Source organism: Petromyzon marinus, chromosome 54, assembly GCF_048934315.1.
Source record: "Petromyzon marinus isolate PM22_M1 ecotype Great Lakes invasive population chromosome 54, UKy_Petmar_22M1.pri1.0, whole genome shotgun sequence".
NCBI classification, from domain to species: domain Eukaryota; kingdom Metazoa; phylum Chordata; class Hyperoartia; order Petromyzontiformes; family Petromyzontidae; genus Petromyzon; species Petromyzon marinus.
The window spans coordinates 7,927,046-7,947,902 of record NC_133720.1 but is presented as its reverse complement, the minus strand read 5'-3'; the positions used below and the strand labels follow the sequence as shown (position 1 = coordinate 7,947,902).

Below are 20,857 nucleotides of genomic sequence, written 5' to 3'. Positions count from 1 at the left end.
TTACCAAGTAAGTCCCACTGATCTGTGTAGCTCTTTTTAAGAAGCGACCTGCCCAAAACTGACAGCTTAGCGAAGTGGCTTTATCGCCGTGTGGAATGTACAGCAGCCAAATACTTTGAACGCACTTTGATTCTAAATGTGGAGGGACAACCCGGAGGACCCGGATAAAAACAACGCGACCACGGGTGAGTGGGGGAGAGAGAAACATGCAAAACTTAAAATATACAGCAGCAGCAGGCGTCAGGGTTGGGATTGAACCCACGAACCTCCTGCGTACCAGGCGAGGTAGTTAACATCTCCTAGCCACCGTGATGATGATGAGAGAGAGACACGCAAACTCCAAATATACAGCAGCAGGCATCAGGGTCGGTATCAAACCCACGACCTCCTGTATACCAGGCGAGGTAGTTAACATCTCCTAGCCACCGTGATGATGATGAGAGAGAGACACGCAAACTCCAAATATACAGCAGCAGGCATCAGGGTCGGTATCAAACCCACGACCTCCTGTGTACCAGGCGAGGTAGTTAACATCTCCTAGGCACCGCGGCGCCTCCAGATGAGCAGGAGTGGGGAGGAGGCAGCCTTAAATAGCCCACGGGAGTCGGGCAGACACCACAGATGAAATTCCAGCCGTGATCAATTTTAAATGGTGCAGGGTCACCCTCGCTCCGCAGCTTTGGGGGCGGGGTTGGTGGGTCACGCTGAGATGGGAGTTGTCAAAGCGCGTGCCAGGGTAAGGCACCCGGCCCGCTGGGGTTCGCGCAAAGGCTGCAGGGCCCGTGCCAGTACAGCAAGTAGGTCAGTAGGTTTGTAGGTCAGTAGGTTTGTAGGTCAGTAGGTTTGTAGGTCAGTAGGTTTGTAGGTCAGTAGGTTTGCGAGGGCCGCCCGCCAGCCTGGGGCTAGATAGAGAGAGCGAGGTTGTTACCTGGGAGACACACGGGGATGCAGTGATGGGTGGTTGATGAGTGGTTGTGACAGTGATGGGTGGTTGATGAGTGGTTGTGGCAGTGATGGGTGGTTGATGAGTGGTTGTGGCAGTGATGGGTGGTTGTGGTGGATTGTGGCAGTGATGGGTGGTTGATTAGTGGTTGTGGCAGTGATGGGTGGTTGATGAGTGGTTGTGGCAGTGATGGGTGGTTGATGAGTGGTTGTGGCAGTGATGGGTGGTTGATGAGTGGTTGTGGCAGTGATGGGTGGTTGATGAGTGGTTGTGACAGTGATGGGTGGTTGATGAGTGGTTGTGGCAGTGATGGGTGGTTGATGAGTGGTTGTGGCAGTGATGGGTGGTTGATGAGTGGTTGTGGCAGTGATGGGTGGTTGATGAGTGGTTGTGGCAGTGATGGGTGGTTGATGAGTGGTTGTGGCAGTGATGGGTGGTTGTGGTGGATTGGGGCTAGCGAGTGTGACGGTGTGACGTCGGCGGTGATGGGTGCGCGGTTGGAGGGGAGTGATGGGTGTGAGGTGGGTGGGAGGAGATGGTGGGTGAGTAGTGAGATGCATGCCGTGGTGGGTGGATGGGGGGGAGGAGATGGTGGGTGGGAGTGAGATGTATGCCGTGGTGGGTGTGGGGAGAGGAGATGGTGGGTGGGAGTGAGATGTGTGCCGTGGTGAGTGAGTGGGGGGAGGGGGGGAGGAGATGGTGGGTGGGAGTGAGATGTATGCCGTGGTGGGTGGGTGGGGGGAGGGGGGGAGGAGATGGTGGGTGGGAGTGAGATGTGTGGTGGTGGGTGGGAGGAGGAAGGAGGAGAGAGGCGGTGGTGGGTGGGAGTGAGATGTGTGGTGGTGGGTGGGAGGAGGAGGAGGAGGAGGAGGAGAGAGGCGGTGGTGGGTGGGAGTGAGATGTGTGGTGGTGGGTGGGTGGGAGGAGGAGGAGGAAGGAGGGGTCTGTGTGTTGTCGCTGAGCTCCGCGTGGGGTCGCCATCGCTGCAACGTTCAGTGGCGCTCGCCCGCCCGCTCGCTCGCTCCCTCCATTATTCAAGATGCGCGCCCCCAAAATTTAATCCACACGGCGCGCCCTGGACACCTGCAAGGACAACGAAGCACACACACGCACGTTAACGCGCACGTTCACACGCACGTTCACGCGCACGTTCACACGCACGTTCACACGCACGTTCACGCGCACGTTCACACGCACGTTCACAACACGCGCGCGCGGCGTACAGCAGCACTGGCATTCCATTTTTTTTTAAATCCGTCATATACACACACACAGACGTGTTTGGGTTTAACGAAAATGGCCACCCTCCTGCGCAAAATCGGCTTCAGTCGCTTGCGTCCGCCCGTCGTGACACTCAGTCCGCAGGTGTCCAGGAAAGGCACGGTCAGCCTGGACGTGTTGAGGGCGAGCAGCAGCAGCAGCAGCAGCGGCGGTGGCGGTGGCGGGGCACAGCAGCAGCATCAGCAGCAGCATCTCGCGGGGGTTCTGAACGCTTCGGGTACCAAGGACAGCGCCTCGGACACCAAGAAACAGCAGCAGCAGCAGCAGCAAAATCACGATCAGCGACATCATCAGCAGCAGCAGCAGCATAATCAGCAGCAACAGCATCATCATCATCAGCATCATCATCATCAGCACCATCAGCACCATCATCATCAGCAGCAGCATCCGCCCGCGCCCGCGAGCTCCACGCAGTGCCGCCAGGTGCGCGCGCGCCGCCTCATGAAGGAGCTGTCCGAGCTGAGCCGCCTGGGCCACGAGGTCCTGAGCGTGGAGCTCGTGGGGGAGAGCCTCTTCGAGTGGAACGTCACGCTGCGGCAGATAGACCTCGAGTCGGCGCTCTGGCAGGACATGCGCGAGGCGGGCGCCGACGGCGTCCTCCTCAACCTGACCTTCCCCGAGAACTTCCCCTTCTCGCCGCCCTTCATGCGCGTGCTGAACCCGCGCATCGACAACGGGTTCGTTCTCGACGGAGGCGCCATCTGCATGGAGCTGCTCACCCCCAAGGGGTGGTCGAGCGCCTACACCGTGGAGGCGCTCGTGCGACAGTTCGCCGCCAGCCTCGTGAAGGGCCAGGTGAGGCGGGGGGGTGTGGGTGGGTGGAGGTCGGTGGTGGGTGGTGAGGTGGTTTCGGGTGGAGGTCGTGGGTGGTGGTGGGAGGTGGTGGTGGTGGTGGTGGGAGGTTGGTGGGTGGTTGTGGTGGGTGGTAGTGGTAGTGAGAAGTGGTGGTGGTGGGAGGTGGTGGTGGTGGTGGTGGTGGGAGGTGATGGTGGTAGTGAGAAGTGGTGGTGGTAGGAGGTGGTGGGAGGTTGTGGTGGGTGGTTGTGGGAGCTGGTGGTGGTGGGAGGTGGTGGTGGTGGTGGTGGGAGGTGGTGGTGGGTGGTGGTGGTGGTTCGGGTGGAGGTGGTGGGTGTTGGTGGGTGGTGGTGGTAGTGAGAAGTGGTGGTGGTGGGAGGTGGTGGGGGGTTGTGGTGGGTGGTGGTGGTAGTGAGAAGTGGTGGTAGGTGGTGGTCGTGGTGGGTGGTGGTCGTGGTTGTGGTTCGCGTGGAGGTGGTGCAATTCATCAGCCAGTCATCTCAGTCAGTCGACCGGTGGCACCTGCTGGGTCTGCCCCGTGACCTCCTGCCGACGGGCGTTCGACACTTCGCGTGGCCTCGTGGTGCACCTAGCCTGGCACAGGCGTCACTTAGTGGCGAATGGCGATTGTTGGTGGTGCACTGTGGGTGAGTGTCAGTGTAGCCTCTACGCTGGGAACCTGGCGACCCCAGTTCGATTCCCGCTCACGAACCACGAACACCACCAGTGACGATGATCTGAACCGGTCCCGGGCCTCTCCTAGGTCGACTCAGCTTTAATTGAGTACCTGGTGCGGTGTGCAGACATGACCACTGGGGAGACAAAGGCGGCCGGGCGTGGATGCTGGCCACCCACCCCCTCGTGTGCCACAGTGCCGGCATCCATAGGTGCTCGCTAACAGCACTTGCCCCAACAGTCTGTGACAGGCTATACAGGAGATATTTGTATTTTTATTTTGGTGGCGACGGTGGTGTGGATAAGAGGTGACACTTGAAGGCATCACAGATGTAGTTCTGTGTTATCTTCTTCTGCAGACCGTTCTCTAGCACGGGGAAGGGCAGCACTGCTCTGCGACCGTCCAAATGGACGCCGCGATCCATGACGCAGATCGCACATTTCGAATGATGAAAACCACCAAAACAACAAACGAAAAGGTTTACAGCTGTAAAGGTTTGGTGGTGGGATTTCACGAAGTGGCGGTGGCGCGGTGGTTAGCGCGCTGCGCTAAGATCCAGCGACCCGAGTTAGATTCCTGCCAGGGTCGGATCATCCTCGTAGCAAAGGTATCTACTACTACACATGTAGTGAGTAGCTACACATGTAGTAGTAGCTACACATGTAGTAGCTACATATGTAGTAGCTACACACATGTAGTAACTACTACACATGTAGTAGTTACACATGTAGTAGCTACACATGTAGTAGCTACACACATGTAGTAATTACTACACATGTAGTAGCTACACATGTAGTAGCTACACATGTAGTAGTAGCTACACATGTAGTAGTAGCTACATATGTAGTAGTAGCTACACATGTAGTAGCTACACATGTAGTAGTAGTAGCTACACATGTAGTAGTAGCTACACATGTAGTAGTTACACATGTAGTAGTAGCTACACGTGTAGTAGCTGCATATGTAGTAGTAGCTACACGTGTAGTAGTAGCTACACAAGTAGTAGTAGCTGCACAAGTAGTAGCTACACATGTAGTAGTTACATATGTAGTAGTAGCTACACATGTAGTAGCTACACATGTAGTAGTAGCTACACATGTAGTAGTAGCTACACATGTAGTAGCTACACATGTAGTAGCTACACACATGTAGTAGTAGCTACACATGTAGTAGTAGCTACACATGTAGTAGCTACATATGTAGTAGCTACATAAGTAGTAGCTACACATGTAGTAGCTACACATGTAGCAGTAGCTACATACATGTAGTAGTAGCTACACACATGTAGTAGTAGCTACACATGTAGTAGTTACACATGTAGTAGTAGCTACACATGTAGTAGTTACACATGTAGTAGTAGCTACACATGTAGTAGCTACACATGTGTAGTAGCTACACATGTGTAGTAGCTACATATGTAGTAGCTACACATGTAGTAGTTACACATGTAGTAGTTACACATATGTAGTAGTAGCTACACATGTAGTACTACATATGTAGTAGTAGCTACGGGCCCCGCACTTTCAAGGGCCCCGCGCTAAACGCTTTCAAGCGATCAATTCCGGTTCAGTGATTCCGCACTTGCTCCATCACTATGTTCGAGCCTTTTGCCCGTCCACGGACCTCGACGTGATATTCCTCGCATTAATTCGTGTGGCAAGTGGTAAGGGCGCGGTGACACGGAGCTATTTCATGTAAAGGTTTATAATCCCTCGTTCATCGTGACGTCCTTTTTACTTTGATGTCTCAACAACAGCAGTCACGGAGATCACGTGATGACGTGATGAGGGTTCTGCCTTTGTAGTGAGGGTTGTGAGTTGACGCTGAGGAGGGGGGAGGAGGCGCCTCGACCCCCCCCCCCATGTGGAGTGACGTCACCCGCTAATGAATATTAATGAGGGGGGTGCTGCATGTGTAGTGATATCACCAGCTAATTAATATAAATGGTGGGGGTGTCCACGTGGAGTGACGTCACCTGCTCATGATTATTAATGAGGGGGGGTGCTCCACGTGGAGTGACGTCACCTGTTCATGATTATTAATGAGGGGGGCTGGTCGACGTGGAGTGACGTCACTTGTTCATGATTATTAATGAGGGGGGCTGGTCGACGTGGAGTGACGTCACTTGTTCATGATTATTAGTGAGGGGGGCTGGTCGACGTGGAGTGACGTCACGCGCGAGACACACAGACATTCTTGGCTCATTATAGTCGTCAATACCGCCTTCAACTTTTATGAACGGCTGGGTGTTTAAGGTTAGAGGTTTGTCGTACTATCCGGCTGAATAGCGAATGAAAAAAACACGATTACTTTACAAAATTAAATTAAATTTTTTACGTGTTTTAATATTCATAACATGTGCTACAGGCCACGCACTAGCTTAGTCTGGCACTGATTCCCGCCGCTCACGGCCAACGCCGGTGACAATGACTTGAACCGGTCCTGAGCCTCCCGTAGGTCGACTCGGCCTCAAATGAGCAGCTGGTGCGGTGTCTAAACGTCGTCACTGGGGAGACAAAGGCGGCCGGGCGTGGTGCTGGCCAGCCACCCCCCCGTCGTGTGCCGTTCCGGCCTTCATGGGTAACTACTCGCGAACGGCACTTGCCCCTACAGTCTGTTAACACTATACGGGTGGTCATTATCTCTTTTGTTGGAGGTGATGAAAGAGATGTAGAGGACCTTCATGTATTAAAGATCTTTGTGGGTCATCGGATTCCTCCAGTGGAAATAAACAATCTGAAAACGAGTTAAGAGCCCACTGAACCCGAAGTGGCCACGTGGCTCACAGGTCAGAGACTCCGAAGCTGGCACCGCCGAGAACCTGGGTTCGACTCCAGGCTTCAGCCTGTATCCTCGAGTCGCCTGAGTTGATGGTTTTAGTCTGGTCATCAATGCACAGAGAGAGAGGGAGGGAGAGAGAGAGAAAATAAACATGCCCCCCGACACGTTCAATTGGGTTTCCGTGCTTAATTTGGATAAAATACAAGCTCTTGGGAATTAAAATACCGTATCGGGGTGATTGTCACATTTGCTTAATAAGCCATATCGTGCTGATGAGAACCAGGGCGCTGCGGTGGCTAGGAGATGTTAACTACCTCGCCTGGTGCACAGGAGGTCGTGGGTTCGATCCCGACACTGACGCCTGCTGCTGTATATTTGGAGTCTGTGTGTCTCTCTCATCATCATCACAGTGGCTATGAGATGTTAACTACCTCGCCTGGTACACAGGAGGTCGTGGGTTCGATCCCGACACGGATGCCTGCTGCTGTATATTTGGAGTTTGCGTGTCTCTCGCTCTCACATCATCATCACGGTGGCTATGAGATGTTAACTACCTCGCCTGGTATACAGGAGGTCGTGGGTTCGATCCCGACACTGACGCCTGCTGCTGCTGTATATTTGGGGTTTGCGGTGTCTCGCTCTCATCATCATCATCAGGGTGGCAATGAGATGTTAACTACCTCGCCTGGTATACAGGAGGTCGTGGGTTCGATCCCGACACTGATGCCTGCTGCTGCTGTATATTTGGGGTTTGCGTGTGTCTCGCTCTCTCATCATCATCAGGGTGGCTATGAGATGTTAACTACCTCGCCTGGTACACAGGAGGTCGTGGGTTCGATCCCGACACTGACGATGCCTGCTGCTGTATATTTGGGGTTTGCGGTGTCTCTCTCCACCGTGGTCGCGTGGATTGTTCTCCGGGTCCCTCCGGTGTTTCCACTCCACATTTAGAATCAGCATCGCAAGTTTCCAATATTGGGCTGCTGCTGCTGCTACACACTTCCACACGACGAGACTAAAACCGCTTCGTCGAGTCATCGTTTGTGATGGCCAGGTCGATTTCTGAAGAAGAGCCCACGTGTAGCTCGCTGGGTAACAATCAAAATGTAACGTCCAGAGGAAGGTTGATTGATCAAAATTCTGTCGCATAATATTTTGGCCTGGCGAGGCAATCAGGCCCAATGGACTTGTAAACTGTTCGTACCCTTTTGTGAATACGCATGTGAGTGCGCCTTATGTTGCCTTGAACAAAAAAAAATATTGCATTTATTCCTCTGCTGTACATTACAACGAGCAAACCCCGCAGTCCGTTATGAGCTAAGTCATCTTGTCGCAAGTGCGTGGAGCATCATGGACTGCTTCTAACGACGATTGCACGCGTGTATGTTGAATTTCTTTCGCACCGTACGTAGCAACAACCGTGCCAATCGGAGGTGCGGGGTAAAGACAACAAACTAAACACCCATGAGGCTGTTGTAGTTGTTTCAGGAGATATTGATGATGATAGAGATGGTGGTGGGTGTGGTTCGCATAGTGAGAGTGGTTGAGGAGATGACTATGAAGGATGATGGTGGCATTGATGTGTTTTTTTTTTTTACGAGTCCTCTCTGTCGTGACAATCGGGTCGCAGGGTTCATATCGTTAGTCACTGCGCCTCCACACAAAGACAAAGACAAAGATCCCCCACCCCGTGTAGCCTTAACAGACTGTAGGGGCAAGTGCTGTTAGCGAGCAGCACCTGTGAAGGCCGACACGGCAGCACCACGCCCGACCGCCTTTGTCTCCCCAGTGGCGATGTTTACACACCCCACCAGGTACTCATTTGAGGTTGAGTCGACCTAGGGGAGGCCCCAGGACCGGGGCCGTGAGCGGGAATCGAACCCGGGTCGCCAGGTTCATAGAGCAGCGCGCTAACCGCTACACCACCGCTCCCCACTACACACACACGCACTTACACACAAAAGCTATATTGCTAAATATGCGGATTGTAAATGTAAAAATTATTTACAATTTTCTTTGGGTCTTTCGGTAAAGCCACGTAGATTGAAAGGAATAATACAAATAATAATATCACGTTTCGATCGCAACACAAGCAGTCGTCTTCACCTGAAGACGTATTTCTGATAACTGTTGAAGTCCTATAATGTACATGTTTGTGTCTGTGTTAGATAAATTAATAAGGCACAATTTAAATTTGAATTTAAAGCTTTCGTGACTGCGAGGATTCATATTCTTGGTTCTTTCGGTAAAGTCACGTAGAAGGGAAACAATAAAATAATAAAAAATATATAAAACAATAAAATTCTCACGACGTTTCGACTGCAACACGAGCAATCATCATCAGGTGTGAAAACCACAACAATAATTTCTTCAAAGAAAATGTTCTTGTTGTTTCAAAGAAAATTTCATTGTTGTGGTTTTCACACCTGATGATGATTGCTTGTGTTGCAGTCGAAACGTCGTGAGAATTTTATTGTTTGATATATTTTATTATTTTATTGTTTCCCTTCTACGTGGTGACTTTACCGAAAGAACCAAGAATTTAAGGTACAATTTATTATCACTCACACGCACGTGTACATCAGCACACGCAACTCAACACTCCACACGTTCGTCAGAGATGACGCGCGCGGGCACGCGACATGCCACGTGGCAGCGCCGCCCGTGACGTCGCCGTGGCGAGTGACGTCACCGTGACGAGTGACGTCACCGTGACGCTCCGACCGTTGTCGTGGGAAACGGAAAATTCTCTCCGCGGTGCTGGGGGTCAGGATGAGGTGTGCGCGAGTGCGGTGTGACGAGGAGGATGATGAGGAGCACGGTGTGACGAGGAGGATGAGGAGCACGGTGTGACGAGGAGGATGATGAGGAGCACGGTGTGACGAGGATGATGATGAGGAGCACGGTGTGACGAGGAGGATGATGAGGAGCACGGTGTGACGAGGAGGATGATGAGGAGCACGGTGTGACGAGGAGGATGAGGAGCACGGTGTGATGAGGAGGATGATTAGGAGCACGGTGTGACGAGGATGATGAGGAGCACGGTGTGATGAGGAGGATGAGGAGCACGGTGTGACGAGGAGGATGAGGAGCACGGTGTGATGAGGAGGATGAGGAGCACGGTGTGACGAGGAGGATGAGGAGCACGGTGTGACGAGGATGATGATTAGGAGCACGGTGTGACGAGGATGATGAGGAGCACGGTGTGATGAGGAGGATGAGGAGCACGGTGTGACGAGGAGGATGATGATCACGGTGTGACGAGGATGATGATGAAGAGCACGGTGTGACGAGGAGGATGATGAGCACGGTGTGACGAGGAGGATGATGAGGAGCACGGTGTGACGAGGATGATGAGGAGCACGGTGTGACGAGGAGGATGAGGAGCACGGTGTGACGAGGAGGATGAGGAGCACGGTGTGACGAGGATGATGATGAGGAGCACGGTGTGACGAGGAGGATGATGAGGAGCACGGTGTGACGAGGAGGATGAAGAGCACGGTGTGACGAGGAGGATGATGAGCACGGTGTGACGAGGAGGATGATGAGGAGCACGGTGTGACGAGGATGATGAGGAGCACGGTGTGACGAGGAGGATGAGGAGCACGGTGTGACGAGGAGGATGAGGAGCACGGTGTGACGAGGATGATGATGAGGAGCACGGTGTGACGAGGAGGATGATGAGGAGCACGGTGTGACGAGGAGGATGATGAGGAGCACGGTGTGACGAGGAGGATGAGGAGCACGGTGTGATGAGGAGGATGATTAGGAGCACGGTGTGACGAGGATGATGAGGAGCACGGTGTGATGAGGAGGATGAGGAGCACGGTGTGACGAGGAGGATGAGGAGCACGGTGTGATGAGGAGGATGAGGAGCACGGTGTGACGAGGAGGATGAGGAGCACGGTGTGACGAGGATGATGATTAGGAGCACGGTGTGACGAGGATGATGAGGAGCACGGTGTGATGAGGAGGATGAGGAGCACGGTGTGACGAGGAGGATGATGATCACGGTGTGATGAGGATGATGATGAAGAGCACGGTGTGACGAGGAGGATGATGAGCACGGTGTGACGAGGAGGATGATGAGGAGCACGGTGTGACGAGGAGGATGATGAGGAGCACGGTGTGACGAGGATGATGAAGAGCACGGTGTGACGAGGAGGATGATGAGGAGCACGGTGTGACGAGGATGATGAGGAGCACGGTGTGACGAGGATGATGAAGAGCACGGTGTGACGAGGAGGATGATGAGGAGCACGGTGTGACGAGGATGATGATGATCACGGTGTGACGAGGAGGAGCACGATGTGACGAGGATGAGGAGTGGCGCGGTGTGACGAGGTAGGATTGATCTGTTCAATCGATCAACCACTCGTCGATATTTTACCCGCCGATAATCGCCCCTCAATGCGGTAGAGGCATCGCACAATCAGAATGGAATGAGAATATTCACGTCGACTGCAGAAGGAATCCGATGAGCTATAAAGCTCCTTTTATCTTTCAAGGGTTCCCAGTAGCGCGACTCACGGCGACAGAGCACAGTGAATTACAACCGCGCGCGACGCGAGGAGACATTAAGTGGTAAAGAAAATAACAAATGAGGAAAACTGTACGTCTGTGTGTGTGTGTGCTTTTGTGTGTTTTTTTTAAATAACACGAAAAAAATCTCCTTTAGATTTTACGGGAAGGCAAGTGTGTGGAGATGTAGAGTCTTGCAGAAGTGTTTTATTTTAATGCGTGTGGGAGTTGTTTTTTTGACTTCCTCCAGGTCCTAGGGTTGTTCCCACCACACCACATCTCGAGTGAACGTCACTCGTTTCGAGTGTTTGACTGCTGTAAATCTACACGTGATGACGACAAGCCACTTCGTCGGGGCTGTCGGCTGTGGCCAGGTCGCTTATGGGAAAAAAAAGAGCCGCGTATAGCTCAGTGGGCCTTAGCTCGTAAAATAAAATAAAAACTAAAAACGTATTGAGATCAGTAGTTTAGGTGTGCCGTGCGCGTGCGTGATTGTTCTTCCTTGTTTCGCCACCCACCCCCCCCACCAACCCACCCACCCACCCACCCCCCGCCTCACAGGGGCGAATCAGCCGCAAGAAAAAGGCGTTCACGAGAAAGGAGGCACAGGCGACGTTCCGTAGCCTCGTGAAGACCCACGAGAAGTATGGATGGGTCACTCCGCCATCCTCCGACGGATAGACGCCGCCTTGACCTCTTGACCTCGCTTCTCCTGCCCATCGTCGAGTTGGCTCTGGCTCTCCCCACACTACCACCCACCCACCACCCACCCACCCTCACTTGCTATCGGTCATTGACGAAGCCGCCGCGACACCCGTCGGCGTGGTGAGCGTTGTTGGGACCGTGAGAGAATAGAATTAGAAGTCGAGGAAGTGTCGACCCCCACACACCCCCCCCCCCCATCGACCACCCATCCCAAATCATAATCGGTCTCTGGATTTGAACGTCGGGATGTAATTTGCGAGCGCTCTTCGAGATATCGTTATTGTTGTTATTGTTGTTATTGTGACTACTACCGCTGAATTGTTATTTCACGACGTGCACCGGAGGACGAGCGCTGCGGTGACGGAGCAAATGAGTTCGCCCCCAAGCGCAGGAGGCCCACTGATGTTGGCCGGCAAACGGACCACGAGGCCAGGCGACCGTGTGCGGCGGCGGAGGCCTTCATCCGGCAGTGGATAGATCATGGCTTGTTGACGACGATGATGACGATGACGACGACGATGACTGCTTCGCGTGATGTTGGCGCTATCGCTTGCCGAGCGAGTTCATCGCTTGCCGGAGGAACGTACGCCCATCTCTGCGAGGCAGTATTCACAAGATTGCGTTGAACGTTACCGTAGCCTGCGGGAGTTTATGAGACGCTCCGGACGGTGAGGCGCGCGAACCCGGGCCACGAACTTGCACGCAAATCAGGACACGCACGGACCGAAACACATTGCCTGTAACAGACTGCTTGGGGCGAGTGCTGTTTAGCGGGCACGGCATACGAGGGAGTGGGTGGGTGGCCGAGCAGCACGCCCGGCCGCCTTTGTCTCCCCTCCTTGCCAATGTTTAACGCAGCGCACCAGGAACTCGATCTGAGGCTGAGTCGACCTAGGAGAGGCCCGGCACCGGCTCCAGATAATCGTCACCGGGTGTGTTGGTGGCCGTGAGCGGGAATCGCACCCCGGGTCGCCGGGTTCCTTAACCGCTGCACCACCGCTCCTCACAAGTGCCGCTAGCGTGCGCCCACACGCGCACACACACGCGCACACACCTCACACCTGCCTACCGGATTATAGGGCACGCTCAGAATGTTTGCTTTAATATACGAGGGCCGGCGGGCGCGCAGGGGAAGGGTGCTACGTGTAATCCAGAGCCTGCGGCCATTTCTCTCCAGCGTCATGCTCCAATGAACCCCTCGTGCGGTAGAGTATTTCGCGGTGGACGGGGTGGAATTCCGCCGTCAGACACGTGACGTTAACGAGATGACACCTGCTGAGCGACGTCGCGCGGTACAGACACGACAGTGCCATCACTGGACTCTACTTATGCGCTCCCTTCGCCGACCCGCACGCACCGGCGCGGTGAAGTATGGTCAAATGGGCCCCCCCCCCCGACAGGGGCAGCGTGGGGGCAGGCACGGCGGTTAGCGCGCTCCGCCGCCGATTTGGCAACCCGAGTTTTGATTCCTGGGCTCCAAGCTCACCTTACACCAACCCCCGTGCTGACCGGTGTGGTGAAGTATGGTCAAAGGGCCATCACAAACGACGCGGCGTGGGGAGGCCTTCATCCAGCAGTGGATTGATAATGCCAAAAAAAAATTGATCATCGTTATACTTATTATAATTGTTATTTGACTGGTCAGGTGTCTCAGCGGTAGTGCGAGCCTGAGATGGAGAGTTACGGGGGCTGACCCGGCCCATCAGCCCTCTAGGGTCGATAAAACGAGGTACCGGTTTGGTGGGCGTAAGAAGTAATTTCCCCGTGGAAATGTGGGATTCCCACCACTGGCTTGGGGCTGTAAAACAACAGGAGATGCGCACCACCTGCAAGTGTCCATTTGAGCAAAACAAACAGCATCGATAACCCTTTTAAACGTAATATTTCTTCACTTATATCGGGAATATAAAAAGAGTTAACTACCAAAAAAAACCCATTATCGATTTTAATTTCGTCATGCCATTTGTGTCCACGCACGAGAGCCCAGAATGGGCAAGGCGCTTGAAATATCAAACGTGGTGAACGTGTGGTCGTTCTAACTGTAAACTGGTTTCGCTTGCATTTGGGCTCATCAGTGATCGTGCCGTCCTTCGCAACATGACAACCACGTGGAGTTTCACCATTGTCGAGTATCGTCAGTGTGGCATGGTCCTGTCGGCTTGCGTGGCAATTGGGTACAGGATTCGGAATCACGAGAACTCGTTCGTGATCGTGTAGGCCCTGTTATTCTTCATGGCAATTGGATAAGAAGTCGTCATCATTGGGGATCATCGGTGACAGTGCAGACACACATGACGACTGTGTAATGGTTTCACAATCATTAGGGATCATCGGTGATAATTCAGACACACATGAAGACTGTGTAATGGTTTCACAATAATTGGGGATCATCGGTGATAATTCAGACACGTATGACGACTGTGTAATGGTTTCACAATCATTAGGGATTATCGGTGATAGGGCAGACACACATGAAGACTGTGTAATGGTTTCACAATCATTAGGGATCATCAGTGATAATTCAGCCACTTCTGACGACTGTGTAATGGTTTCACAATCATTAGGGATCATCGGTGATAATTCAGCTACACATGACGACTGTGTAATGGTTTCACAATCATTAGGGATCATCGGTGATAATGCAGCCACACATGACGACTGTGTAATGGTTTCTCAATCATTAGGGATCATCACTGATAATTCAGACACGTATGACGACTGTATAATGGTTTCACAATCATTAGGGATCATCAGTGATAGTGCAGACACGTATGACGACTGTGTAATGGTTTCACAATCATTAGGGATCATCGGTGATAGTGCAGCCACATATGACGACTGTGTAATGGTTTCACAATCATTGGGGATCATCGGTGATAATTCAGCCACACATGATGACTGTTTAATGGTTTCACAATCATTAGGGATCATCAGTGACAGTGTACCCTTGCTGCCACATGGTAACTTTGTAATGGTTTCACAATCATTAGGGATCATCGGTGACAGTGCAGACACACATGACGACTGCTTAATGGTTTCACAATCATTAGGGATCATCGGTGATAATTCAGACACATATGACGACTGTGTAATGGTTTCACAATCATTAGGGATCATCAGTGACAGTGTACCCTTGCTTCCACATGGTAACTTTGTAATGGGTTCACCATCATTAGGGATCATCAGTGACAGTGTAGCCCTGTCCTTCTGCATGACAATTGCGTACAGGAGTCGCTATCATTTAGGATCATCAGTGCAGTGTAGTCGTAACCGATGCCGTGATGGCACGCTCTTGTGTGTACCACATCTCGCTGTGAAATTTGAACGGAGTCCAATGGCTTGACCTGCACTTTTACTTCCAGATGATATTAGCACGTGACGTTAGTCAAACTCTATAATTCCCGTTGGGAGTTGCAACGCGTTAATACCAGGAGCATAGAACTCGTGAGTACATCTGCGAGTCAAACCATCGCCATCATGAGTCTGCGCCCACTGACATCCACTTTTAAACCTTTAACGCCACTCGATCACACTTCTTCTGCGTGAAAGCCACGCATGGCCAAGCTGTATGGCAATATCCTCCTGTAAATTTCAGTGACTTGGTCATTTTCATTCTGCAGAACCAATTATTGTTTTGTTGCCAGGTAAAGCCCCACTGAGCCATGCGCTCTTGTTGAGAGGGGACCTGGCCACGCATGACAAACTTATCAAGTGGGATTTTTTTTTTGTTTTACGGAAGTCAAATGATCGAAACGCACGTTGATTCTTAACGTGGAGGGGAATAAACCGGAGGACCCGGAGAAAAATCCACGCGACCACCGCGGGGAGAGAGACAGAGAGAGAGAGACACTCTTTGGTTCTATTCGGTAAAGTCACGTAGGTAAAAAAAGAAAGTAACAAAAAAATCACGACGTTTCGGCCACAACACAAGTAGCCTTCATCAGGTGAAGGGACCGGACTGTCCAGAGGACAGCGTTGGAGTGAAGACAGCCAAGCCCAGGTCGCGCCCTTTAAGCTGTGTGGGAGGAAACAAAAAGGACTTGCTGTCTTCACTCCAACGCTGTCCTCTGGACAGTCCAGTCCCTTCACCTGATGAAGGCCACTTGTGTTGTGGCCGAAACGTCGTGATTTGTTTTGTTATTTTATTTTCACCTACGCGACTTTACCGAATAGAACCAAAGAGTATGGATCCTTGCAGTCACGAAAGCTTCAAATCTAGAAGAGAGAGACACGTGAACTCCCAATGTGCAACAGGCATCGTCAGGGTCGGGATTCAATCCACTACCTACGCCGAACCAGCAGAGGGAGCGAGCGTCTCGCCAGCGCTGCGACCCTACAGCACACTGTTGGGTTAACGTTCGGCCATGGGTCCGAACGTTGAACCAACGTTGGCACGTTAACATATCGGTGACGAGATGTTTACTACCTCGCCTGGTATACAGAATGGTCGTGGGTTTTGATCCAACCACATGCCAACGTGTTGGCACGTTAACATATCGGTGACGAGATGTTTACTACCTCGCCTGGTATACAGGATGGTCGTGGGTTTTGATCCAACCACGTGCCAACGTTGAACCAACGTTGGCACGTTAACATATCGGTGGCGAGATGTTTACTACCTCGCCTGGTATACAGGATGGTCGTGGGTTTTTATCCAACCACGTGCCAACGTTGAAGCAACGTTGGCACGTTAACATATCGGTGACGAGACGTTTACTACCTCGCCTGGTATACAGGATGGTCGTGGGTTTTGATCCAACCACGTTCCAACGTTGAACCAACGTTGGCATGTTAACATATCGGTGACGAGACGTTTACTACCTCGCCTGGTATACAGGATGGTCGTGGGTTTTTATCCAACCACATGCCAACGTTGAGCCAACCACACAAATGCTTCACTTGCAGAGTAAAGTAATTGTATTTTTTTATTATTTGCTACACAGCCAGACAATACGACAAATCGCTAACCTTAAAACCCATTCGTTCATAAAAGTTGAAGGCAGTATAGTACTATAGTAATCGAGCAAGTGCAGCTGTGAAAGCGCGGGGCCCGTAGAATAAGCTACTCTTGCTCCCAGGATAATCCGGCACTGAACCGTGATGCCTGTATATTTGGAGTTTGCGGTGTGTCTCCCCCTCTCTCTCTCTCTCTCTCCCCGTGGCCACGTGTGGATTCTTCTCCGGAACCTCCGGATTTCCCCTCCACGTTTAGAATCACCATCATCACGCGTTGAGAGAGTTTGGCTGCCACGAATTCCCGCATGACAGGCCAGGTCGTTGATGCTGTCATCTGTGACCAGGTCGCTTCTGCAACAGAGCAATGTAGCTCAGTGAGCCTCACCTGTTAAAATCAAAAAATAAATCACAGTAAATCCTTGGATTGCGAGCATAATTCGTTCCGGAAACGTGTTTGTAACCCACAGCACTCGTACATCAAAGCACAACGTATATCAGTTGTGATCACGTGACGCTCGGCAGACAAAGCGTGTACACGTACTGCTCGTATTGCAAGACCCTCGCTCGTTTATCAAATTAATATTCATTTACAATTTCTGCTCGTCTTGCAAAACACTCGCAGACCAAGTTACTCGCAATCCAAGGTTTTTACTGTACTTTAAATAGTTTCTGGTAGTTTAAAAACCGGGGGGGTGTTGCCACAATTTTAAATACCCATACCGCTTTGCACGGCTGCGGTTGTCCAGTCAAGCGGACGTTGCGTGGATGCTGAAACTACCCCGCCACGAACTTTTAGCGGCGGCAGTCCGTCCCACCGTTCCAATTGCAAGCACCGTACATTGCCGGTTGAGCTTGAATAACCATCGCAACCCCGGGGTTTCTTCAGAGCAACTCCAGTTTGTTATTTGACTACACAAGTAGGCAAAAAAACATGGAACTGCCCTCACATGTTGCAGGTTCGCCGGGCGTAAGCAAAGCAGGAATTAAGTAATATTTAATTTTTAAAAAAAAAAAAACTTTTTTTTTAAAGCACGCTTTTATTAAATGTACCGTACTAGTAATGGAAGAAGTCCACGAATCCAGGAAGTGGGCCCGAAGCTTGCCCACAACGTAAGGGGACCGGTGGTGATTTACAGCCCAACGTGAGTTGAGCGTGGGACAATGAGACCCATAACATATAAAAAAAAAGAATGCTTTAAAAATATATACTTTTTTATGTTTTAATGATATAATATAGTAATTGTCATCGGTATGACGTAAGTATACCGAGTTTGCGGTCGATGCCACATTTGGAAGTGGGTAAAAATTGAGTTACAAGATTTGAGGCTACAATAGACGGAGTTAATCAAAAGCGTGTAGTAGTAATAATAATAATAAAACGATCAAGGGCCCCCAGAGACGCTGGGGGCCCTTGCTCGGGTGCAACGAACATCAAAACATGTCAGATTAGAATCCAAAGAAGCATGACAAATCTCGACTTAAGGCTTTCGTGACTGCAGGGATTCATATTCCTTGGGTCTTTCGGTAAAGTCACTACGTAGATGGGTACAAATGAAATAACAACAAAAAACCCACTACTGCGTTTCGATCGCAAGACAAGCGGTCGTCATCAGGAAGAGGGAAAAAAACCCGTCGTTTTTTTGTTATTTTCTTTGAGCCTATCTACGTGAATGTACCGAAAGACCCAAAGAATAAGCGTGACAAACTCAATTTTACGCGCGCAAACAAAAAGTTTGATTGATCCGCCATCTCAATACTGGCCTGCATCTCTCATCTCACCGCATCGTTATGTTCGTGGACGTGTCTCTTATCTCGCTACATTTTCAATCTCTTGCCCATAGCTCTTCTGTCACTTCACTCAAATGTTCTAAATTTGAATGGGTAGGGAATAACCTCCTACCTGTCGGCCCATGCGGTTTACCCAGTATTCTTGTACAGGGGCATTGAGTTTTCAGGTCCATTCGGCGTACAGCCGTTTGAATACGGGCAAAATTGTTTTTTGTGGTTTTTATGTAGGATGAACGTTGAGATGTATAAGGGGCACGGGGTGACCAATAAGATCTGAATTGGTCTGTAATAAGGTAGGGGCACTGATAAGGGGTTGACAGGTATGGAATAATGTTTACTTTGGATCTCGAAATAGGTCCAGCACCACCACTGGACCAATAACATCCCACTAGAAGTCCCTCTGGGATAAAGAGTTGAGGCTTATTTAAGCTCTGCTTGGTTATATATGCAGAAAGTTACAGTTATCCCTCGCATCATGCGGGTTCGGTTTGTGCGATTTTGCGCTGTATCTGCGGCTAACCTATATCTTGTCAAAGTCCGCTGTATTCTGCAGGGTTTTATTGCCTCTACATGCGACTATGCGGTCAGACGTGTGGCGAAAATGTGTGTGTAGCAGTGTGCTACACTGCTACTACCACACTACTACTACACTACTACTACCACTACACTACTACTCTACTACTACTACACTACTACTACACTACTGCTACACTACTACTACTACACTACTACTACACTGATACTGTGTGTGTACTGTGTGCGCTACTCGGTAAAGCAGCTGTCTCACACACATAGATACACACAGAGATACATAGAGAGATAGATAGAGAGAATCGCACATATGTATAGATACACGTAGCGATACATACATTACAGAGATACATACAGAGATAGGCGCAGAGATAGACATACTTAGAGATACATAGAGAGATACACACTACTACTACTACACTATTACTACACTACTACTACTACACTACTACTACACTACTACTACAATACTACTACACTACTACTATACTACTACTACTCTACTACACTACTACTACACTACTACTCTACTACTACTACACTGCTACTACTACACCTTCTACACTACTACTACACTACTACTACTCTACTACTACTACACTGATACTACTACTACACTACTACTACACTACTACTCTACTACTACACTACTACTACACTACTACTCTACTACTACACTACTACTACTACACTGCTACTACTACTACACTACTACTACACTACTACTCTACTACTACACTACTACTACACTACTACTACACTACTACTCTACTACTACACTACTACAACTCTACTACTACTACACTACTACTACACTACTACTACACTACCACTACTACACTACTACTACAATACTACTACACTACTACTACTACACTACTACTCTTCTACTACTACACTACTACTACACTACTACTCTACTACTACACTACTACTACACTACTACTAGTGAGTGATGTGTGTGGTGTGACTGTCGCTGTGTGCATAGTCCATGTTGGTTGTTTATTGTTGTTGTTGTTGTGGCGAGTTGGACGTTACATTTACGAACGCAAAAAGTGCGGTAATGCGTAGAGGTGCATTTAACATCAATCGCCGTTACCTCCTACAAAAAAAAGACGTACATTTAATTTCCCCCGGCATATTTTTCTTTGCGAATCATTTGCTGAATAAATTATCGCATGATGATGATGTGTTGTTGTTGTTGATGTTGTTGACGTTGTTGTCCTGGGTGGTCGGTAAATTGTGTTCAGTTAGAACTTTAAACGCGACTCCCTACTGCGGGTAAACTCAGGACGACGATGAGTCTCTCTGGGAGGTCAAGACGCGACCCCGAATCGCGTGCGTCGTGTGAATAACCACCCGTAGCAGCAACTCGCCACCCTCCCGGCTGTGTCGAGTGGTGGAAGGGTCACGACACAACATTTATAACGATGCGATCTAACAACCACCTCCCCCCCCCCCCCTTTATTATTAACTAGCTTTACACTACCCGGCTTCGCCCGGGACTTGGATTCACCACGCCCGGCCGCCTTTGTCTCCCCAGTGGCGATGTTCACACAGCACACCAGTTACACGTTTGAGGCTGAGTCGACCTAGGGGAGGCCCAGGACCGGTTCAAATAATCGTCACCGGTGGTGGCCGTGAGCGGGAATCGAACTCGGGTTGCCGGGTTCGTAGCGCAGCGTAGCGCTAACCACTACACTACAATGCGTTACGCTTCCACACAGACACACACATATACACACACACAGCGCGCTAACCGCTACACTACAATGCGTTACGCTTCCACGTGCGCGGGTCACGTGACCGATTTGACGTCACAGCTCACTTGCCGTGCAAAAAATACATATATTATTGAGCTCCCCCCTAAAAAAATATAC

At 50.7% G+C, this 20,857-nt stretch overlaps 1 protein-coding gene across 1 annotated transcript; it reads left to right on the top strand.

Annotated features, from left to right (window-relative positions):
* Positions 1-1,859: 1,859 nt before the first annotated feature.
* On the top strand, positions 1,860-20,162 carry LOC116954246 (ubiquitin-conjugating enzyme E2Q-like protein 1). Its single transcript, XM_032974822.2, has 2 exons — positions 1,860-3,019; positions 11,559-20,162. Exons 1-2 carry the CDS (start codon positions 2,240-2,242, stop codon positions 11,676-11,678), a joined length of 900 nt encoding a protein of 299 aa, XP_032830713.2. The 5' UTR covers positions 1,860-2,239; the 3' UTR covers positions 11,679-20,162.
* The last annotated feature ends 695 nt before the right edge of the window (positions 20,163-20,857 follow it).

What these genes read in the sequence shown, in the direction of transcription:
- LOC116954246 (XM_032974822.2), top strand. Translation starts at nt 2,240, where the DNA reads ATGGCCACCCTCCTGCGCAAAATCGGCTTCAGTCGCTTGCGTCCGCCC. An exon ending in CCAGCCTCGTGAAGGGCCAG is followed by an intron (nt 3,020 to 11,558) that starts GTGAGGCGGGGG and finishes CCCGCCTCACAG; the next exon opens with GGGCGAATCAGCCGCAAGAA.